The 25,092-nt window shown below is 35.2% G+C and overlaps 1 protein-coding gene and 1 pseudogene across 1 annotated transcript; one reads left to right on the top strand and one right to left on the bottom strand.

The window, feature by feature from the left end:
- The first annotated feature begins 372 nt into the window (after nucleotides 1-372).
- On the top strand, nucleotides 373-6,813 carry LOC134238266 (nacrein-like protein; annotated as a pseudogene).
- A 3,110-nt stretch (nucleotides 6,814-9,923) lies between these two features.
- Nucleotides 9,924-15,759, bottom strand: LOC134238265 (peroxidase-like protein). Its single transcript, XM_062720385.1, has 12 exons — nucleotides 15,079-15,759; nucleotides 14,575-14,731; nucleotides 14,198-14,421; nucleotides 13,871-14,047; nucleotides 13,704-13,749; nucleotides 13,511-13,626; nucleotides 12,928-13,029; nucleotides 12,696-12,821; nucleotides 11,877-12,603; nucleotides 11,602-11,771; nucleotides 11,053-11,164; nucleotides 9,924-10,818 (listed from the first exon to the last, which is right to left on the bottom strand). The coding sequence occupies exons 1-12, from the start codon at nucleotides 15,749-15,751 to the stop codon at nucleotides 10,488-10,490; spliced, it is 2,961 nt and encodes a 986-aa protein (XP_062576369.1). The 5' UTR covers nucleotides 15,752-15,759; the 3' UTR covers nucleotides 9,924-10,487.
- Between the last annotated feature and the right edge of the window lie 9,333 nt (nucleotides 15,760-25,092).

Genomic DNA, 25,092 nt, shown 5'->3' with positions numbered 1-25,092 from the left:
ATTGTTTTGAGGATTTACATTTGAGATTGATCCCTGTTCGTCTTTTTTTTTTCATTATGAAGTTCCCTTCCTAAACATATTGACATTGATTTAGGCAAGAGGTTACAATCCTTAAACATGACTGATTCAACATGAAAGCTTCATCATAAAAGAAAAACGGTTTGTATAATCCTTCAGTCATCTAAAGCACGAAGAAACAAGTGTTTTGTACAACATGTGTTTATGCAGATTTTCCTATATTTTCCTTTCCTTGGCTGATCAGCACACATGAATGTAACATGTGTCGTAAGTCAATTCCAAGCTGGTAGTGTCCATTGCCTCTAGTCTTCTAGTGAGGCCATTGCAAGATAAATTGTTCTTACTAATGTTGGAATGGTGCTTTTCTGCTGGTTAGTGTGTCGTCTGCTGTTGCCTCTTTGGTCGTCTGCCTCCGCGACCTCTTTGTACTCAAGAGACAGACAAGCCTTCGGTCTCTGTTTTGAGGAGGATTGTAAATCAGCTCACTTCAGCTACAATCGCTTTGGATGCCATGGTAAAGATTTTTTTTATGAAGTTCGAATTAATTATATCCGCATTTCACCAAAGATCTTTTACTCTTAAAAAATAATTTTTCAAAAACTAAGTGTCCAAATAAGGTTTTTGTGCAATGACTTTCATTTTATACATATCTGTCTTTCAGTTTTTGAATTACACTAACTCAAGCTTAGACAATTAACTATGAGGTGTACTGACTTAGATCCAAGAAACACAGTTTTTAACAAATGCACGCCATTCTTATAATTGTGACCCTGGTGTAAACTATGTGTGAATACAAGCCAAAATGAAGTATACACACAATATTTGATTCTTACCAAACAGAATCAGGATTTATTTCTCAAACTTTTCAGGGCCTTCACAGTGGCATCTGGTGACGTCATGTTGGCATGAATGTAATGGGCAATTTCAATCGCCAATCAACATTAAAACCCAAAACACAATAAACTGGCCGCATATTTCCTTACATTTTGTGAATCTGTGTACTAGAGTACCTGGGAAGATACGAAACAATGGTAGGGAAAAATATACAAAATTATACAGGTGTAGGGTATTTATTTCCTAAATGTATTTTCTCAAAGAATTTATTTAATGTCACGTTAAATATTGAGATAAGGACACTTAAAAATCCATCGAAACAATATAACTCTGGGATAGGAGAAACAAATAACTCTAAAACATCAGAGGTGGGATCAGATGCCATGGAGAAGTATAAGTAAGCATCCCCTTTCAATCTGACACACTTGTTGCGTGCTCGTTGTCATGAAAGGGCAAATGAAAAACTGGTACAACAATTATGTATGAAAACATCAGTCAGAATTCCTCTTAATGGCCATAGACGTTTTGGCTGACAAGATCATACTGTATCGACCATAGAACTTGCAAAATGATGACTTCTGATAATTTATGTTGCTTCATCTCCTTGTACGTTAATCTGTTAATAGCTTGCCTCATATAAGAAATTGTTTTATAAACTTCGCACGCAGAGCAAGGTTTTGCATATCAAATGAAATAGGTTATATTGCTGCATAAGTAAGCTAGGAAGTTGACGATTAAAAAGTGTAAGTATTCACGTTTATCGAAAAGTTTTGTTATTAGATTACATTATTTTTTTTTCATATGAAATGAGCTTATATGAAACAGATGTGTCAGACTATACGTAGTAATGAACATGAATATTGAACATTGAAAAATTATCGATATATATAGGTACCCGATCCCGTTTTGGATTTTCCAGGGCTACATAATATATGGTTATTTATAACAAGATGGCGAATCCACGTAACAATTCAAACTTTTTTTAAGGTCACTCCCCCCACTTCAGCACAGAATCACGTACTATTTCCCTCACAAACGTACCACAACGAGGGTCAGACAAGTACGTATTTGAGGAAATTCATTTTCACATCGGTACTGAAGAGAAACGGGGATCAGAACACTCTATTGATGGAGATTTCTATCCAATGGAGGTATACAATGCATTGAACAAATACATGTATGGTTGAAAAAATTGATACACATTACATTGAAGAGAAAACACAAATTCATATAGATGTTTTCTTTGATGTTACATGAAAAGGTGAACAGGTTCAAAGCGGTGCATCTTTATTGTTTTTTACATTTGAAGTTTTCTTTTCATTCTAGGCTCATGTCGTCTTCTTCAATGATAAATACAAAAATGTAGGCGACGCAAAGGACATGGAAGACGGACTGGTCGTCATTGGTATAATGGTCGAGGTAAATCTCTCATTGTGTTTTGTAATAATTATATTGTTTTGAAATGATAATTCCTGGTTAAAGTTTAGAATTTATTCAAGTCCAAAAGTACAAAATCAAAATTTACATTTTTACACAAAAATTCCTAAAGTGAGAGTGAATTACAAACAAACTCAGGCACGTCTCATCTTTGACAACTCCTCCCACATTTCATAAATGAACCAATGAAACAAGTTAAAAGACAGTAGTAAAGTTTGGGGAAAGCTCAATGACATCAAACCAGCGCAAAACTTTCATATCACACGATGTATGCCACAAATATCGCATACTAGTAATTCCTACCTTCTCAATTTCTACCGTTTTCAACAATATGTATAAGCTGTAATACTTGTGGAATAAAACATCCGTAATTACATAAACATACATATGAAACACTGTAAATTAATACAGATCAAAAGTATCAAACAAACATATTATGCAAACAAAAAAAAATAAAATATATCAACAGTATACACAAATGTAACATGCATTTTTTTTTTAATGTTTTTCTGTTTTTACATTTTTTTTTTCAAGTGTTCATAATCATTTTAATACATTGTATAAAGACGACATAAGTTAGGTTGCGGTCGCGTGTCGATAGCACGTTTGGCTTAATTTCGCATTGGGCTTCTTTCCACCATTACCGTTCCAATTGCACACTCGTTGAATGTGTCCTTCACCCGAACAACTGTGGCACGTACGGACATTCGCGCGGTCTTGATTGTACATGTAATTCTGCATCCCTCTTGGACGGTCGCGACTCGGAGCCTCCAGTCTGTCCAGCCTGTCAGTAATGGACCTCATCATCTGGAAGAGCTGTTCATCTCGACCACGGCTAGGCTTCTCCTCGAAACGGACTGCAGCTACAGTGTTAGGGTGGCTCGTCCTGTATCCATACGCCTCACCAAGTTTGGCTTGTTGTAAAGCATCCTCCCAATCATCCATGTTCAAATCTGTTGGTGCTGGAGACACATAATTTTCTGGTCTATACATTTTTGTCAGTTTATGTAGTCCGAATAAAAAGAAAAGGTGAATACAATAGATCCAAAGTTACTAATGAAATTTTAGATTCTCCACCATGTAATAATTATATTGTTTTGAAATGATAATTCCTGGTTAAAGTTTAGAATTTATTCAAGTCCAAAAGTACAAAATCAAAATTTACATTTTTACACAAAAATTCCTAAAGTGAGAGTGAATTACAAACAAACTCAGGCACGTCTCATCTTTGACAACTCCTCCCACATTTCATAAATGAACCAATGAAACAAGTTAAAAGACAGTAGTAAAGTTTGGGGAAAGCTCAATGACATTAATTTATAACACAGGAAACAATTTGAGTAAGCATAACAAATTCAAAGAAACACCAGTCTAAGATCTGACCATAAACCTGATAACAATTATGAGCTAATAGCATCGATACCGTGGGATGGAGAGAGAGATGTCAAGTTTGAGAAATTACAAACACGTGCAGCAGTGCTCTTTCTGAAGATCAAATAAAACAATTAATTTTCAATTACAAATTCCCAGTACATCAATTATAATATTTAAACAATACCTAAATCATAAGTACATCTAAGAAACTAACAAATTGTCTTTATCAAAAATATGAATTTATACGCATGTATATAACAGTTTTACTTTAATTTATAGGTCAAAGAAATCAGTGCGAATACCATGCTTTTCATTTATATTTATTTTTAAAAAGTCCTCTTGTTGAAAGATATGGAGATAACGAACAGTATTCAAGCCCAAAAGTCCATTACACAATATAAAATAGAAGCAGAGCAAACACGGATCTTCAAAACATCAGAGGTGGGATCAGGTGCTACGGATGAGTGAGCATCCCCTGCCGCCCTGTCACACCCGCAGTGTGCTCCTTCTCATGATCGGGTAATAACGAGAAAAAAAATGTCGACAATTCATTTTGTATAGAATGGCCCAACAATAAGTATGAAAAACGTCAGTCAACATTTGACTAAATGATAAATTGTATTTGCTGACAAGGTCATTGTATTGACCATTAAACTTACGAAATGATGACTTAGAGTATTTTTAACATTTAAAAGTTGAGCACAACAGAAAGCTTCCGTCAATTGAAACGCTAGTCCACATGGAACTACCGATAAAAGCTAGGATGTTAACTGGGGATGATTACGCTCCCTAGGAACCTGAATCCACCTCTGGAATTTCCAGGCTTCCGTGTTTATGCCCTGCCTACAGCTTCCTTCTTTATAACCCGGTAATATTCAAGTGTTCTGATTATTAATCGAAAAGACTGCAAAATGACTGAACTAGTTTGAGATTTTATTTATAGATTGATGATGACGAAATTAAAGAAAGTACAATGTTAAGTGAAGACCAAATCATTGAGGTATGTACAGGGTCAATACATCAGAAATTTGTGATTAAAATGAGAGATTCGAATGATTTACTTAAATTCTGGCAATTGTAGAATAGGTTGGATTTTAATAAGACCTGTCCGTGTGTTGAGAAGAGTGACGAGTGCTACAGGAAGTACTGTTTCTGCCGACTTAAGAAGGCCGAGTTGATGAGTACATTGATGGAGAAGTATTTCTACACTGTCCGTCAGTACGTCCCACCCAAAAATCAAAGTAATGTACGGCCTCATGCCGCATATTCATCTCCTTGTTTTCTTTTTTAATTTTCAAGGACATGCTTTAAATTGTGAAACGTTGTCTTCAGTACAATAAAATATTTCGAATTGAAAAGCTTTACACCGACATTAAAAACAAAGAATCCACGACGTCTGTAATTCTTAAACCATTTCAGAATATAATGGTGCTTAAGTGCTTTAATATTCAAACAAATTTTAAAGTCATATCATAGTACACCAAACATTATCCATGTGTCACTTTTGTAGCTAACCGTGAGTACATTTATCTGACTGAGTACATTTCACCGCTGGACGTGCTGCCCTATGACTGGAGCTTCTACATGTATCAGGGCTCCCTCACCACGCCCCCCTGTAGCCACGACACCCAGTGGATCGTCATGCGCTGTCCAATCCGGATCTCCAGAGAGGTGCGTTTAAATTTTGGGATTTCAAACACCGATATCACGAATATCTTGGATATTCTGAAGTAATTCTGAAGTATTTTGGAATGACACAAATAGGGATATCGAACAGTATTCATGATCAAAATTCCATAAAACGAGACAAAATAGGAGCAATTACGTTTTATAATAAACATGATGACTTCAACTTTTTCATCGTCAACCTCCCTTACCACCTGGGGTTGACTCAATACGCAAAGTCATGCTCTACATTCGAACAATGCAAAGGGACGGATAATAAACAGTGATCAATCTTCGAAAGAAATCGAAAACTTAAACTGTGATTATTGCAAAAAGCACAGGGTCCAGAAATTCGGAAATAAGCAAACAAGGGCATCTTAAAGAACGGTTGACAGAGGAAGATCTCTCCTCCATCACACCTGATCTCACCCCCAATATTTAGATAGGGTCATGTTCGCTCTACTCCAAATTTGCAGTGTCTCAGTGCACTTTAAAGTTAAATTACTGTTAAAATTTAGTTTTTAGTTGGAACTTATCGAATATACAAGTAGCCGGTAAATCGGAAAATGAAACAGATACGGTAGACAGTATATTTTTATTTCAAGCTCACTGTGATATCGAGTCTCGAGTGACCAGTTGAAACCCACAGCAAATGGTTTTCTTCTCTTGCAGAAATTTTCGACAAAATTCTGCGTCATTGGACTATAAAATTAAGTCTTCTTGTTTGTAATACGATTTATCTGCTGACTGGCTCTTCTCGTCTATTGTCAGTAAATATCCAAACATGAAACAGATTTGACAGACTCTGTTGTGTCTCTGTTTGAGTTTCTTTGGGATATAAATGGACAGAAATTAGACTGGTTTGTCACCATTATTATCAATTAAACTAATGCTAAGTAGTTACCCATTTTAGTTTTAACACATTTGATCGTAGTCGATATACCCAACTGTCGTTTACTGATACAAATAACTATTTCAGGCTTTTGAGATGTATAGATTGGTTGTCTTTTACTAATCCACTATTTCAGGCCTTTGAGATGTATAGATTGGTTGTCTTTTACTAATCCACTATTTCAGGCTTTTGAGATGTATAGATTGGTTGTCTTTTACTAATCCACTATTTCAGGATTTTGAGATCGATGTATAGATTGGTTGTCTTTTACTAATCCACTATTTCAGGCTTTTGAGATGTATAGATTGGTTGTCTTTTACTAATCCACTATTTCAGGCCTTTGAGATGTATAGATTGGTTGTCTTTTACTAATCCACTATTTCAGGTTTTTGAGATGTATAGATTGGTTGTCTTTTACTGATCCACTATTTCAGGCTTTTGAGATGTATAGATTGGTTCAGGACGTACATAACGTACCACTTGTTCAGAATGGTCTTCGACGCCCAACACAGAAGAACCGGGCACCTGTTTACAGAAACTTTCACTGGTCAGATCTAGGACAAGAGACGCAATACTGCCCGGATGAGGAATGAAACAGTACTGTCATACATTGCATCACTCAAAGATACTGAATAAAAGTTAAATTTTGATGATTCTTTTTTAATTGGGGTTTGTCTGCATTTAGAAATTAGCATGTCTTTCCTTGACTGACATCTTTGAGACTAATAGTTGGTTTTAAACAAAATCTGACGACGGAATGTTCCATCCACCTTAATAGACATGGGGCTCATGGTGGGTGTGACCGACTACGAGAGGATGCTCACTCGTCCTAGTCAACTGATTCTACTTCTGGAGACTAGTGGGTCTCGTGTTTTATACCTTGTTCAAAGATTTATAATATTTGTCTGGCATCTTAAGTTCTCTCACTGTTCCTTATCTTCGCTTTTTTTAGATTAAATTAATATAGGGAATCCAACAAGTTCATTTAATTTTGATCGATGGGAAATAAAGTTTCTTTAAATCAATTCCTATCAGTAAGCACCTATGGTAATCCTTTCATAGGTATACTATATTTGTCTCCAAAGAAACACCTGCATTAATTACATGGAATTTTTAACAGCTCAATGTACGTAAACGAGAGAACAACATATACATTTGGGGCAAATTTGGTTTTAGAGGTTTTAACATCCTTCATTCCTATTTTGTTTCAACTGAACTCAAAATTAATACACGTAGTATGTTCCTTTATAAATATACATGCATATACAAGAAAATACTAAGAAAACTGATTATTTACAATTATTGCAATATTTTTCAATTTTTTAAGACATTTCTGACAGGTATATATTTAAAACCAGAAGTCTCTATCGAGACTGAAGCTCTACTGGTTTGTACTTATAGCAAAGGAAGAGAAAAGTAGAAACTTTTCAACAGCAATAAATAGAATAATGATCCTTAATTAATTAAGTCTCTTTATGTTCTTAGTGCAGTCTACTTGCATGCCACATTTATATTATAATCAGACTAAAATTGTGTTTGGAGTAGCATTTTGAAAGAATTTCACAGAAATTTCTATTTTTAGTAACCATGGCAACACCGTTCATCGAAATCAAAAAACGATAAACAGAATTATGTATCTTATTGTAGTCTACTTGTGTGCCAAGTTATATTGAAATCAGACCAAAACTGTAGAAGGAGTAGCATTTTGAAAGAATTTCACAGAAATTTCTATTTTTAGTAACCACGGCAACACCGTTCATCGAAATCAAAAACCGATATACAGAATTGTGTATCTTAGTGTAGTCTACTTGTGTGCCAAGTTATATTGAAATCAGACTAAAACTGTACAAGGAGTAGCATTTTGAAAGAATTTCACAGAAATTTCTATTTTTAGTAACCATGGCAACACTGTTCATCGAAATCAAAAACCGATACACAGAATTGTGTATCATAGTGTAGTCTACTTGTGTGTCAAGTTATATTGAAATCAGACCAAAACTGTAGGAGGAGTAGCATTTTGAAAGAATTTCACAGAAATTTCTATTTTTAGTAACCACGGCAACACTGTTCATCGAAATCAAAAACCGATACACAGAATTATGTATCTTAGTGTAGTCTACTTGTGTGTCAAGTTATATTGAAATCAGACCAAAACTGTAGGAGGAGTAGCATTTTGAAAAATTGTTTACAGACAGACGGACGGACAGACAGACAGACAGACAGACAGACGGACGGACGACGGACGCATTACTATCGCATAAGCTCTTCTGGTCTCTGACCAGTAGAGCTAAAAACAGAGCATAAATCAAAACAAAAATCGTCTAAAATGATGAGTCGTATCTATCGACATAAGGCATAAAACACGTGACACTTTTTATGACCATTCCCCGAGATAAATTAAAGTCTAGCTATAGCTTTTTGTCATACGCACCTGCTTTTTCAATAGAAATGGAACTTGTTAACTTACCTACATTGTCATTTGTTATTAGCAAAATTATTTTATTGAAATACATTTTGATTTAATACCCGTACTCTGAAGTTTATATTTAGAGCTATGATGCTTGAGTTTCTGATATACAAAAATTTAACTAGGAAGGTTTTCGAGACCGTCTCTAACAATGTGTCGGTATTCCACGGGTATTCATTGTCCGTTGATAGTGTGCAAGCAGATCTATTTTGAAGCGCTTTTTTCCCGATCATAACAAAGAGCACACGGAGGGTGTAACCGGTCGACATGGGATGCTCACTCCTCCATGGCACCTGATCCCTATTTTGATGTTTTGGAGGTCCGTGTTTGCTCTGCTCCTATTTCGTATTGTTTATTGGACTTTTGTGCTTGAAAACTGTTCGTTACCTCCAAATATTTCATTCAAAAACTTCTACATGGAAAGAAGAAACCTTTTGTTGAAACCTTCAATTCAACATATATTTATATGTATAGAAGACAACTTATCAATTAGAAAAATCCCTTTCATTTCTAAGCTGATTAGATTTATCTCTTTGATTTCGAATAAAAAGATACTGGAGTTTGACACAACTCTGAAAAAAGTTGAAAAATGCATGTAGCAAATATTACTGAATAAAATCGTAGCATTTTCTAATTATTCATCCATTCATGTCGAGTATGTATCCTTTATAAGTTATAACCATTTATTATTATTACAGATTTTCGGATGTAGTTAAGTTTCGTTATTTTCTTAAATTCTTTTACATACAGATCTGACAGTCATTGTTGAAATAATAAGTCAAAAACCACAAAATATTGTTTTTCAATAAACATTTTTATCTAATATGTTACAAATGGAATTAAAATAGCAGTAAAATTACTAACAATGGCACATAAAGTTATACAAAAATAAACAAACAAACAAACAATGGATTGTTCAAGCATTTTCAAACGTTTTACGTACATTACTGTTAAATATCACAATGCGTTTAACACAGCTTCTACCTATTTTGCATTAATAAGGCTTGTTGTCATTAACCAAAGAAAAAAATTTAATAGATGAGTGTTTCTTTCAAAGTTGATAAACAATAAAATCTCACTAAAACCACAGTGTTACGATCAAACAAGCCAACAACTTTGCTTCAAGATTGCAACAAATTGAGAAAACGTGATATCAACTTTATATATATATATGATAAATGTAATTTATGTTGATTAATTGAGATAAAAATTAATCTAAATCCTTCGAGAGAAAACAAATCTGCGCTCGTGAATATTGAAATTTTGTATTGTAACCTGGACTGCTTTGTGACATGTTTATTAAAATCCCGAGGTCTAGAATATTATTTTTACCTTCAGTTTTCGTGAGCTGTAATATTATTATCAATAGGTTTATCACAAGCTGCAAGTAAAAAAGTAGTCAGCTTTTAAATTTAGCGAAACTCAAAATATTTTTAAACATTTACATTGGATCCGACTTTGACAAAATTTTCTTTATAGCAATCAACACGCAAGACTTATGATGTCAAATGTTCACTGATTCTCTGTAGTTGAAGAGAATATGATACTGATTTTATATACATTTTTATTGGACAAAATAAAAAGAGCAAAGGGTTTCATGGATTAAGGCACACAATAAGCATAGTGTATAATACATCCTTAGAGATCTGCCAGCATCATATAAGCTTAGCTATGTAACAGTAGGAAAGCTTCAACTGTATACATGATGTTAATGCCCATTGTCACAACCTTTAAAAACTCCCGACAAAACTAACTTGTGTTGACATCATCGCAAAACCAATTTTTTAAAAATACTATATTTCAGCCTAATACAATCCCAGGTACACGACGTCGTGATAACACGGGCCTAAACAGAAGGGGCCTCCGCCTACTGACTATGATCCGCCTCCTGTGTTTCCTCCTCCTGGGTATCACGACCTTTCTGGCAAGGCTTTTAATGTGGAGTCTGTTTCTGAAGAGATGCTGCAGTGTGGGGTTATACGGGTAGATCCGCCTCAGCCGGCGCATCGGTCGCGGCATGCTTCTCATTACCGGTCTCCGATGACCTGGAAAGTTGGTTCCAAACACATCGATGTGATACCCCAGCTCGTGACCCCCTCCTAAAACCTGGTTACAGGTCATCCGAGGGTTTCTTTATAGAAAAAAAAGATTTGAAAATTGTTAATTTTATTTTAAGTTTTACCTAGTCACATCCAGAAAGCAGCTGAATTTTTAAAAAATGAAGTCGTTATTGAGTTATTTAAAAAGAAAATTTTATTGTGTGTATATAGACAATTATTTATATGAGCATTTTTCATAAACTAAATGACATAATATTTATTTATATTTAGAAATAAGGTAAATATATCTTTGGGTTAGTTCTTACTTTTTGCTGGCGCGGATCATAATATTTGGCTGGATGTCCATTATGTGGCCCTCCTCTGCTGTGGAACATATAACCTTAGCCAGACTTACTTTTTTCAACTCTTTCAATTGCTCTGTAAAATAATTACTTAACATGAATATAATAAGCATGTACTATCTGGGAATAGATATCAATGGTGAAGATAATAATACATGTACGTAAAAAGTATCATCAGAATGAAAAAAAGCAAGCATATCTTTTCTTGATATTGCTGAATGCAACACTATATGGACATTGTTGAAATATTGAGGAATTACCTTTATTTACGCCATTTAAACCATTTTCATTCCATCTCGATTTTAATTTTGTAATACATTAATATATCACAAGATACCTATTTAAAATTTTTAATCAAAATATAACCTTTTCAAAATAAAATGACTACATACTTCCCCGTTAATCAAAATACTAGAGTGTCTGAATCTATAACATGTATTAATACAGTTCTTTTCGAAATGTTTTCAGACATATCTTTTGCAATGTATAAGTATAAAAGGAATATACATGTACCAGTTGAAAATCCGTAGATAGGATGTGGATTCTCATACCAGTATCTGTCTCCAACCTTTAGCTGTTTAAACTGGTAAGCCAGGATACACGCAAAAGTAGGACCGATTAACGCGCCGCGGAGGCGTCTCTCCGACAAACCGCCAGCAAAAAGATCAATGTCGTCCGGGTGCCTAGAGTATACGTCACAAAATTACAACATGGATTCAATGCTTAATGCAAGCACTTTTTAAAATGTCATAAAAAGTTTGCAAAAAAGGAAGAAAGGAAAAAAGTACCTGTAAATAGCTCGGAGTTTTGCTGCGTCTCTTCCATCGTGATCTACAAGTCCTAATCTCCAAGTTCCAAAATGGCGAACTCGAGGAAGTCCACACCACTCTCTATACTCATTGTATCCGGGCAGTCCGTGATCTCTCCCTCTTTGAATATTCATAGCAGGGAGGTCAAAGCTTAGTGTGGCTCCACCTAGTGAAGACGACTCTGCCTGAAACAGTTTATTACGAATGGCATCTACAACGTAACCATCTGGCTGTGACGCCCCTGTTCTTGCCTGCCAGTTCGTCACATACTCATGTCCATAGCCTTTTCCAGTCAAGGTCATTCGAGGTCGGTCAAAGTGTTTATGCAATTGATCTAGATAAACAATATCTCCATTGTCTGACCCGACTACCTGTCTAACCAAAGAATGACCGAATCTGAATACAGCAGTGGAAAATGCATTGATGATCCTTGGGTCTGCTGAATCATTGTACACACGGTCATGTGCCGGCTTACTTTTCAGACTGTACATTTTCATTATTCTCTTATTCAGTACTATGGGGAGGAATTCGTTGTATGTAATGTGCTGTAACTCTGCAATAACCATACGTTTGGCCTCTTGGAACAAGAGCTCATCATCTGTAACACCGAAATTCTCCCGGAGTAAAGTCGCTATGAGATTATGACGGCGGACGAAGGCGGTGTGTAAGACAGTGAGTAGCGGGTTCTCTGCTTGTCTGTGGTCACCTGCAAGAAAAGCAAAAAAAACCAAAATGATTTCAACTTTATAGCTTTTCTATTTTAAATAATTATAGAAAGGTATGTCGATGTAAATATACCTGAGTCGAAGCAGTGCTGTGTTTCCGGTGATTGTCTGTCCTCGTCCCGTATGTTACAGCTGTCCTCTTCACTCTTTGGAAGCATTCCATTGGTGTCAGGAAAATCCTCACTCACCTTCAGGAAACCTGAGAGGCATTGATCATTACAATTTATATATTTTGAATACCAGGTCGGGTCCCGTCAAATTTAATATTCATATTTCAGATGCTAGTAATTATCAATCTATTTTACCCATTTCACCAATCCGTAACGAATCTTCTTTTGCACTATTGAATCCGTATATCATGGTGCCATCTATAAAGGACGATCTCTGGTTTTGTTGCTGGCGAATTCCTACAAATATAATCAAGCATACATTGTAAAAGTAATATAAAATATAACCAGAACTATTTTTAAACAAAACGTTTTTGTTTCCCTTTTATACTAATTTAATTATCACAATCAGATTAAAAACTCTGGACTGGGATCCCTGATCCAGGGACCTTAAATTCCACGATCTTGGAAAAGGTACCCTTGCTCTTTAAAACTTTGCACTTACTTTATCTATTAAATAAAAAAGGGGAGAGAAGAAACATATATGGTTACTTCTTCCCGATTTCATGGAAAATGGACCTAAGAAAGACAGAGACCATGAAATTCACATTTTAATACATTATGGCTATAAATGTTATATTTCAAAATTGGTTCAGCGATTACAGAGAAGAAAGAGCTTTGAATGTTCACATTGTAAGGAGCGATTCAAGAAAAATGACGCCAAAACCAGGAAGCAATAAGTAAGCAATGGGCGATTAAAGTATCATGAAAAAAGGCACACCTGAGGAACAGTCAAGCGGGGGTGCTATGTCAGCTCGTACCACATGAATACACTTTCTGGTAGGGTCAGTAAAGTAGGGATCATTTGATGACACGGGAATGCTGAAACACTCAAACCTGGAATAAAATTCTTAGTGTTATCAACCAAGTTTTCTCAATGGAGTTACTGTACCTTTTAATAGGAAATCTTTTACCTTTCTGGGTTTGAGCAGCAGTCTTCAATCAAATTTCCATTTTCATCTAAAAAAAAAAAAGATGAGAAGATATAATGATGAGGACCCAAAGGAATGACATTCTTTTTTTACAAGCACACTATTTAGAAATGTGAAACTTTTTGTTTTATCAAAGGTTATAAAGTTACCTTCCATTAAAGGTGTGCTAGTAAAATCATGGTCAAGAAATTGCCCGAAGGAATAGACAAACGGCGTAATGACGGCGTTAACACTTGTCGCACGTTCCTGGTGGACGGCATTACTGACGTCACGTGCAGACGGTAAGCTGCCTCCCAGGACACTTCTGGTTCTTGGTGCTTCGATACCTGTAAAATAATTGCTTAAGTACAATTATTAAGATTGACAGGAACTTAATCATATGTATTTTTCTAATGTTTTCTAGCAAGCACTTTTTTCATTACTTTTCGAAAGTGATACAGTCAAGGACACCAATCATCCAATCGTTGATGACCTACCATCTTCATACTTTGAGGGTACAATTCGACGGAAGGGTGTGAAGGACTTCCCATACAGGGGCGCTCTAAGGTTGTTACAGGCCCCGCAGGCGGAGCGGTACTTCTGGGTGGGGTCACAGCGAGGCTGCTGATAGCAGAAGGGAGAAAACTCTCGCCGCATCATCTCTTGATAAGAGGGATCATCCATTATTTCCCGGACGTCTTCGATGCTCCGTGCGTTCATCCTGTGGTGTTCAAATAGCTTCATCTTAGTCATTAAACAAATTATATATGAACATGTGATGATTATTGACTAATAGTATGAGCGATTAGTGTAAAGTATGGAGTATTAACTCATTACACAAGTGTGTGCATTGTCAAATAGAAGTCTTTCTTACATTTCTGCTGATCTTTTACTCATTGTTGCCAACACATGAGCACGGTCACTGAGCAAGTTCACCATTTCGCCATCATTTTGGCGGGAAAAACTATAATGGAATTTCATTGGAGTATCTCTTTCCATAATATACTGGTCATTTCCAGTGCTTCGCGTTTCTGTAAGTATATGGAAAATGGGGGTTATTGTGCAGCGTAAAAGATATGAAAAAAGGCAAAAAGTCTTCCTATTGATAAAAAAGAAATAATTTTCTTTCATAGAAAAAGCTATTATGTTAGCAAATACAACATATCACTGGAGCGTATTTCAGTCCGTTTGTTAGGCCTTTGTTATACTAACTTTCAGAACGGAATATTTCGTTACGTATATACAGTGGTCTCCCGATGAATGTAATTCATTTAAAATTTCTTCTATATTACTTTATATGTAATATGAAAAGCAAGTTCATTATTGTGTAATTTTTAAATCATGACTTCAAACAGAATATAATTGGATATCACCCTACCTATAGGAACTTTATCAGGTGTGCCCAGGCCTGACATTTCTTCTTGCATCATGTCGGACATCATTCCTCGCATTGTAGGTGAACCCATCTCTCTCCTCATACCAGAATCCATTGTCCGGGGTCTGTCAGGCATCGATCTGCTTGAGCTCATCATATTGGATTCTGAAAGCATACTTCTTCTTTCCGGTCTTGCTTGCATATCAGACGTCGTTTCCGTCCTCACGTTCATCATGCCCATGTCAGACATGCTGGTTCTCGTATTTGTCATCATACCAGATTCAGACATCATGTTTCTTCTGTCCATATCAGACATCATTGCCGATCTTGATTGCATATCAGACATCATATCCGGTCTTGATTGCATATCAGATGTCATTTCCGTCCTCATGTTCATTTCAGGTCTCCTATTTGCCATCAAACTAGATAAAGACATCATGTTTCTTCTATCCATATCAGACATCATTTCCGGTCTCGTTCGCATATCAGACGTCATTTCAGTTCTCGTGTCCATACCTGACATTGAAGGTCTCATTCTATTTCCCATCATGCTGGAGTCAGACATGATATTTCTTCCGTCCATTCCTGACATCATTTCCGGTATCGACCGAACGTCAGATGTCATTTCCGGTTTCATGTCCATCCTAATCTCTTCATAATCCTGGTCCGTTCCCATTCCATACAACACACGCCTTGTTCCCATATTACTCTGGCTGTATGAAGAGCCAATAGCTAGGAGAAGGCAGTAGATAATAAAGGGGTCACTCATCCTATAATCAAAAAACATATTTTTACCCAATTCAAATACAAATACGTATTGGTGCAAACACAATTACAATAATTGGCAAAGGCACAACATGTAAGAATCATCAATTATACCCATGCATGCACTTAATATTCTAATATAGAATATGAAGTTATATATCAATTATACTATCATTTGTACTTTATGTAATACAATCATTTCTAGATAGATTTCATTACGCATCATATTTACATCGAAATTTTTTTTTGTACTAATGCAAAAAAAAAAAAAATTGGGAATGATAAATATGATGGTTGTTTTTATCAATGTTTGCCGCAAGTTACTTGTAATTTCCAGTACGATGTTTTACTCAGAAACTATATAGGTAAAAACAGGTTTAGAACCAATAGTTTCAGAGACTAGTATCAAAGATTTTGCAAATGCATGACACTTCTTAACATCAGTCTCTTTAAAGCAGAAACAATTCTTAATTGTTTAAATTAACCAGAAAAATACTCGATCAAACATTCATTTTAACATTATGAAAGCTGTAGATTAGAAAGGAATAACTCTGAACTTTAATTCGCGCATACTCCTACGTATATTACTATGCATTTCATACAAAAAAAAATTATTTGTGGCTGCATTATTTTTTGATTTTCCCTAAACTTTGTAATTCCTTACCTGTGTGTGTCCAGATGTAGAATCTATAGAGGTCACGTTTGAGTGAGAATTTAAACTTAAACATTCTCCCCGCCCTCTGTAAAAACTGTCCATCAATCTAAGCCTCGAAGACTCCCAGTAAATCAGAAAAACTGTCAATAGAATCCACGTGTACGGTAAATAAGGATGTTCTAATCAAAATCAAAATGTCAATTATATATATTGATTTCATTTCATTTTTAGTGATATTGAAATCAATTGTCTTTGATAACGAAAATTATGTAAAGTGATACAAATTTTTAAATCTGTTTTAAATAAAAACGTCAAATGAATTATGAATAACAAAAATTTCAAAAGTTTCTATAAATCATTATTCGAAATCTTAATTCTAAATTACAGCAAGATTTCCTGACACTAATATTTGCATTAAGACTAAAAAATGATTTAGTTGAACTTTACAACTCTATGCCACTGCAGTATGCAATGATTTATTGCTTCTTTTTTTCTAAGAAAATTCTACAGTCACCAATTATACAACCTTAATTAAGCGTATAGTACATGGATTCATTATATATAATTAAAAATAATACCGTATCACTAGCTACGCATGAATTAGATCTCCTTTAATTAAAAAAATGTCTTTCAAATAGAGAATATACAACACATCTTCACCTTTTATTGGTAATACCATGCAGCTCATACATGTACATGTATCTAAATCCAAATTTATAATGCACCTTATTTTAGAAATAGGTACATGACATTTTAGTTGAATATTTGACTTCTTAGCTACCAACATAGGTCGTGATATATGTTTTCTCGATATGCAAAATAAGAACATATAAACATATCTATTGCGTCTTAACAGAAATCATGGTATGACACAGGTTCTTTTAACTTTGTTTCACAAACATCTACTTAATTTGAATGCTAAAAGCTTTGTACCCTTGTATACTTGATGTAAGTTCCCCCTTCCCACAAAGGCGCACATGACGTTTTTAATTATCCCCCATGACAATTCTTTTAAAAGCGGGAGGGTATAATATAAAAAATATGTAATCGTTATGTCCGTCTAAAAAAATAAATCTATAAACAACACAAATCTAGCTGTACGTCCTTCTGTTATGCTTTTGGGTTCCCATCTCTTATCCGCAACTCCTCTCATACCACTGAATGAAATTTGATGAAACTTTTACAGAATCTTTATAACATATTGCCATTGTGCACCTCCTATTTTACTTTTTGATCCGACACATATTTTGGGTTTCCCATAGCAAAACATGGGCACTGCCATTATATTCATGTGGGAGGCGGGGGTTTCATTTAGTGAGCTCATTGCTCACAGTACCTCTAGTTAACATCTCTTTTCATAAATAAGAATATCCCCTATTCTATAATATCCCTCCCAAGTAAGGAACTCTGCTGACTGAAAAAATTACTCTAATTTTTAAATTTCATGTTTAAAATTCAAGGGGTTATTATTTAGTGAAAAATTCTCGGGGATATTTTTAATATACAATCAATCACTCATCTCGTTTGTCATGACAATTTAGTCGTTTAAAATTGGTCTTTATTGTCTATAGTCAGTAAAACATCCAAATAAGAAAAAGATGTTGCCGTCCGTCCGTGTCTTTACGACCGTCCGTCCGTCTAAATTACGCTTTGGGGTACCCATCTCTTATCCCGCAACTCCTCCTATACCACTGAATGAAATTTGATGACACTTTCACAGAATCTTTATTACATTTTGCCATTGTGCACCTCCTATTTTACTTTTTATACAAAAACATATAACAGACACGCGCATAAATTCTGCGCAGTTTCCCTATTTTTGCATAACATGGACACTGCCATTTATACTGTTGCATATGCTGGAGGGCGTGGCTTCATTATTCAGCGTGTAATAGTGTTTTTAAACAAATGTTTCTCGACCTATCAGATTCAACTAATTTGCATAAAAGTTTAATATAATTCAATGATAAACGTGATGACTTTTCTTCCCAACTTCTCATATTTATAACCTTAGTATATACATGTTATATATCTTAATTACACCTGCATAAAGGGTTTAATTTTCTATTTCTTTTCAAAAATTTTTATATCCATGACAATTCTTTTAAAGCACACTTAATTACGATGTCTTCAAATATCAAATCCCGGTAAAAAAAAATATGTAAAAGGTGAAGATAACCATTAATCATAACTCGATCTAAGACATATCTATCAGCAATGGCAGCTGATCTCGTCTCTGGTTTTAGGACATACGTGGTTGCTCTGATTTGTAATGTTTAAATAGACTTTTGAGTTTGAATTCTGTTTGTTATCCCCATGCCATATTTATATCCACGTTTGAAAAGTGGGAAGGTATATAGTGACCGGGATGTCCATCCGCCCCTACCTCTGTTACGCTTTGGGGCACCAATCTCTTGTCCGCAATTCCTTTTAAACCACTAAAAGAAATTTAATGATACTTTAGCAGAAGCTTTGTTAGATAGTGCAGTTAAACCCCTGTCACATCCGGACTGTGTCCTCATGGCGATCACACGGCGTCCATAAAAAATGCAAAACGCCGAGGTGAACGCAAGAGTTTACTACAACGCTTTGACAACGCGGCGAAATCTCCACTGAACATGGTAGGGTCGCGTAGGATCTCCTAGAATGCCAGGCCAGGGGACGGCGAGCACTTTCGGCCCTGTCACACTAAGCTGCATACACACGGAGTCATTACGGCGTTGTTAATTTTTTTGAAATCCCCGAGGAATCGCAGGGAAATTGCACAAATTTCTGTAAAATTTTTAAAATATGAAAATGTCACGGATTTCCTAAGGCGACGCGTTTCTTCGATGTGTCTGCGGCGAGCTACTGCGTTTTTCCGGAGATCTGTTGGCGATTCACTGCGCTTCCGCGCAGTTTTCACGGCGTGTTAGAAGTTTTCACCTTGCATTCACGGCTTTTTCACTGCATTGGCTGTGTTCACATTACGTTTACAATGCGTTATTCAACCATGGATATATATTAAGAAGGGGTGTAAAACATTTTTGTTTTAAGATTCAAGTTACATGATGAAAAGACTTCTACTCATCAACATGACAAGAAATATTCATTTTTAAAAATGATCTCACCGCGCTGCTACGACGATCATACTACGCTTCTAATGCGTTCTTATCAGACGGTGATCACACGGCGCGTACTTTGTGCATGCTCAAAGTGATCGCCGTCCCCTGACGTTCTAGGAAACCCTACGCGACCCTACCACATTCAAAGGAGATCTCGCTGTGTTGTCAAGGCGCTGTAGGAGACTCTTTTAGCGCTCATCTCGCCGTTTTGCATTTTTTATTGACGCCGTGCGATCGCCGTGAGGTCGCAGTCCCGGTGTGACAGGGGTTTTAGGGCATGCACAAATTTCGCGCCGTGTGATCGCCGTCTGATAAGAACGCATTAGAGGCGTAGTATTATCGCCGTAGCAGCGCGGTAAAATCTCCAGCAACGCAATAGGAACTCCGTACTCGCCGTGAAGACGCAGATGATCAAAGCATGAAAGCAGTGATAAAAGACATAGCTTCCACGGAGACCTCGCGGAGTCTTTGGAGATGTCACTGCGTTTCTATCGCTCTTTTATGGCGCTTATAATAAGATGAATCGTCTTGTTATTTTTTTTAGCTGCTATTACACAGCGACACCATGGCGTTGTCACTGCGATTATTGTGCTCTCTCGGCGTATCTACAGCGTCCGTTGGCGATCACAGTGCACTCTCACTGAGTTGTTGGAGACTTGGAGCATTATCAGCCTGCTCAAGAAGCAAGAGAAGCTAGTTGCCTCATATTTGATCAGCAATAATACTATGCACTCCTGACCAGGAGCATGGAAGTAAAATTGGGAAGTAAAATATTATAGCAGAACTTGTTCTGTTGTTTCAGTGGAGTTGTTGTGAAATTATTAAATTTTATAGCAACTTTTCAGTGTGTTTATATTTTTTGTACATTCATAATGAGATCACAGGAAAGATTATAACACTTCTGAATTGATAAAATTAAAAAAAGAATGATTTTAAAAATAAAACTATCAATAATTTAGTCCTATATTAGAGGTACTGTGAGCAATGAGCTCACTAAATGATACCCCCGCCTCCCGTACGAATATAATGGCAGTGTCCATGTTTTGCTGTGTGAAAACTTATTCATTATAATAGGTGGTGCACAATCTATGTAATTAAAATGAAAGTTTCATCAAATTTCATTCAATGGTATGAGAGGAATTGCGGATAAGAGATGGATACCCCAAAGCGTAACAGATAGACGGACGGACATACCGATTACTGTATACCCTCCCGCTTTTCAAGCGGGGGTATAATTATATTGACATAGATCATTTTTAATTAAAGAATATATATATCTCGTCATAAGTAGAAGTCTTGTCATCGAGTAACTTGAATCTTTAAACAAAACTCCGCAGAAGCGCAGTTCACCGCCAAGGGATCTCCGTAAGAACGCAGCAGCTCGCCGCAAGAACGCGGTAGAAACGCTTCGGTCGCCTTAAAGACGCCATGACATCTTCATATTGTGAAAATTTTACAGAAATTTGTGCAATTTCCGTGCGATTCCACGGCGATTTTAAAAATTTAACAACGCCGTAATGACTCCGTGTGGATGCAGCTTGGCGTGACAGGGCCTACCCACCTCCTAATTTACTTTTTGATCCGACACATATTTAGCGTTTCCTATAGCAAAACAGGGACTTTGCTACTCTTTCTATAATATTGAAGAGCACCCAACCCTTATCCGCAATTTCTCATATACCACTTAATAAAATTTCACGATACCCTCACAGATTCTCCATTACATATTGCACTGTCACACCTCGTACTTTACTTTTTGTCATGATACTTATTTTGGGTCTCCCAGATCAAAACGTGGACATTACCAATTCAGTCATATGGAAAGCGGGGATATCACTTAGTTCATTCTAAAATGTTGAGAAAATCAACCTGTTAAATTAAACAAAATTTTACAAAGTAGGGATTTGCATTCACAGCATAACCATGACAGGGAATTTCAACACTAACACAGCTCTGCAAACCCTCGGAAAATCATTAATTATACACATATGTATACAGATATATGCTTATACAAAGTCTCATTCACAGCTCATACAATTCACATCTTAAAAATTTCTTCTTTTTTTCCTTTCGCAAGAGACTTGTTATCAATATTTCCGTGATTATGCATGGCACTCATTTCATTGTACTTAAAAATATATGATTAAAATTATTATGATGGGAAATTAAACTGGATTGCTATAAAATTAATAAACTATAAAGGACAATAATTATGTGATCTCACACCCAACACAGATTTACATAGCATGACCTTTCGGTATAAACAAAACGATAAGTATCAATAATGATGAATTGCTGGTGCGCTAATCACCTTTACTGACATTTACATTTCACTTTAGACATTAAATTTCGGGAATGCATTATACTGACATCTGAAGATTGGTAACTTTAAATTCAATTCCATTAAAGGTTAATAGTCTTTGCAAACATGCAACTCTCCAAAAGAAATGGATTATATGTCTTGAGAGATGATCATTTTTTTTTTACTATTAAAAAGAAGAAATCGGTCACCTATAAAAAAAAAAAAATATATAAACACCTGGTGACTCTGAGAGAAAAATTAGACCGAATATGCATGGAGACAGTAGGAAGCTGCGCTACTTTGATAGATAAAGGCACACAAATATTGTAAGCATCCATAATCATCTAGCATTTATAGACAAAAAAGAATCTAATAAAATAAAATTTTGAAGCCATATAATTTATTCCTTACAGTGTGTTCTCAGTTAAATGTTGTATTTTAAACTTAAAATTTATACCGTGTATACTTATTTTCATAACCGTATAGGTATTTGTTTTTCTTTTTAACAAATGCTGAAAGTACGTGATATTCTATATTAAAAGAAGAATTATAATGATTTTAAATAAAACATATGATTGTAATGAATGTTCAGCTAGCGCTGCATATTTCATTTCCGTCATTTTGAAGTATTCCTCTTTTCATTTTCGTCATTTTAAAGTTTTCATTTCCGACATTTTATTTTAAAGATTTTCATCTCGGACATTTATCATATATAGTACATTTCCCAACAATGAAAACAAAACTGCAGGCATCTCTTACTATTATTTTTTCTTTAAAAAAAAAAGAGAGAGCAAAGGATAGAGAAAGAGAGACTTGTTTTGGGAGAGGGACCCCCACCCAACCACATTTTTTAGACAGTTCAGATTTTTAGGGCCAGATTTTTTGAACTGCTACGGGACTGAAATACATTGTAATAAAAACCACCAAGTCTACCACATCTATTTCATATTTGAATGCTTTACTGACTATATATGATGATGGACAACTAACAACTGAACTGTTTGACAAACATGATGATACCCTGGTATATAGCTTTGTTAACTCCAAGCTCTTATTTCATGGCCGTAGGAACCGGGGAGGGGGAGGGACGGGGCGATATATAGTATACTAAAGAAAATAAGTAGCTTTGCCCCCTCAATAAAAAAGTCTGAAATCTTTTTTTCATTTTGCTTGTTAGGGTATTTTTGGAAGTTGATATGCCACCAACTGAACACAGGGGCTTGTAAATGTAAAATAAATTAATAAAATGTTGAATCTTCTTTAAGTTGTTAAAGATTTTGACACTTTCAGGCAAAAAAAAAAAAAAGCACATTTAAAAAAGATGTACCACACCTGCAAACTCATGACCTTGTAAAATAAATTTCAAAATAAATTCATTTTCCAAAAAGGTCAAAGCAACTGGCCAACTAAAGTTTAATGGAGATGTAAAGGCAAACTTCATTTTAGGTTTATGTTCTTATACATCTGTTAAAGTTCATTTGATATTTGTCACTTGAAAAAAAATTGCATTTTTCTCAAGTTTACATGACTTATTCAACAATTTGTAAAATTTTCAAAAATTAAATACATGTAATAAATATATTGTCCTTTAAAATACACAAATTCAATATCAATTTGTCTCTCTCTCTCTCTCTCTCTCTTATTTATTTTAATTAAAATCAGCTGATAAACCACTGATAATGAAAGCACATCAGAACAGCACATCCCTCAAAAATAAGTATTGAAAATATTATAAATGCCTTTTATTTATCAAAGATTTTGCCGAAAGAAACTCTAGAACTCTAAAATTCTAGAACTATAAATTAGGTATACACACTGGAACTCGACCATTTGAACATTTTCTTTATAAAAAAAAATCACTACAGTATGACAAGTGATTTTATATACCGATTTTTTCATCTTTAAAAGAAAATGTGCCTGATCACCTATACATTTTACATGCTGTATAGTCATAAAGACACTACATTAATTTGTCTTGGTAAGTTAAGCCCAAATGATTGTAATAAATAAATAAATCAGCAATATATGGATATAAATCATCTTGACCTTTACAAACTGTACCCAAAATTTAAAGGAAGCCTCCAAAAACCATTCACCATCTATTATATATATAAGTTATAGTGGAATGGTCATTTTGATGGTCTTTATTCTCTGACCTTGACATTTGATTAGTTACAAGTCCATAAAATCTAAAGGTGTTCTCCTCTGGTTTTTTCCTACCTTAATCATAAAAATATATTTTAAACACCAATAATAATAAATATCTTCCAAATCTGCTCACAAACTAAACCACTCACAAAATACAAAAGCATTTTCATATTACAGCCAGCTGACAACATCTAAATATTCCCTAGATATTACAAGAAATTATTACAAGACAAATAATTACAACACTCTCATTATTTACAAGACACTGTCTTTCATAAATTTGCTGCTTCTTACTATAATCTGAATGTGTGTGATCTTCAAGCTGCATGGTCTTCCAAGTAGTTGTGCACGGAGAAGACCTGAATACCATAGGGGTGTAATACCTCTATAGGTATTATGGTATTTAGGTCTTCTCCCTGCATGTTAACATTATATATTTATTATATATTTACATCCACTGAATATTTTCTCCTTCATTTTCTTAAGAAAACCCATTGCGTTAATCACTGCATGAACTACATTAGGCATGTCGCCTGTTCAGATTTCTGATCAGTGGCTGTTCCATCAATGAAACATATAAAGACGTTCACATCATTAATACAATAAATAATCTTTTTAACCCTACTTTAAATGATTATTTAAACAGATATAAATATAAACCATAAAATGTCTTTCTTTGTTTGTTATTACTGGAATTAACGGTCGCAGCTATTGAAGAAAAAAATTACATAACCCGCTTACGTGGGTTATGTATTTTTTCTGCAACAGCTGCATCCGTTAATTCCAATAATACAGGGGTTGATCCAAAAGTAATGTCACAACTTTGACAAAAATTGCGATAAATCGACGTAAAGCAACAAAATTATACATGATGAAAGCTTTATTTATCTCAAATCAGACCACACAAATTTAAAGGAATATGATGTATACTTTCCAAATTATCGGATTTTAAACAGTGTGCATTTATGGTAGTCGCTGCACCTAAATATAATGTCATATGACAGATACCACCGTCATACTTTTAAGCGTTTCCCCTTCGTTTC

The sequence above is a fragment of the Saccostrea cucullata genome, unplaced genomic scaffold, assembly GCF_032062105.1.
Source record: "Saccostrea cucullata isolate Sc308-1 unplaced genomic scaffold, CSIRO_AGI_Scuc_v1 ctg1059, whole genome shotgun sequence".
Classification (NCBI taxonomy): Eukaryota; Metazoa; Mollusca; class Bivalvia; order Ostreida; family Ostreidae; genus Saccostrea; species Saccostrea cuccullata.
This window is presented reverse-complemented; position numbering and strand designations above follow the sequence as displayed.

Coding starts and splice junctions, on each gene's coding strand:
- LOC134238265 (XM_062720385.1), bottom strand. CDS start 15,751: ATGGGAACGGACCAGGATTATGAAGAGATTAGGATGGACATGAAACCG. Junction 14,732..15,078: donor ACCTGATAAAGTTCCTATAG/GTAGGGTGATAT, acceptor ATATACTTACAG/AAACGCGAAGCACTGGAAAT. Junction 13,750..13,870: donor TAGCACACCTTTAATGGAAG/GTAACTTTATAA, acceptor TTTTTTTTTTAG/ATGAAAATGGAAATTTGATT.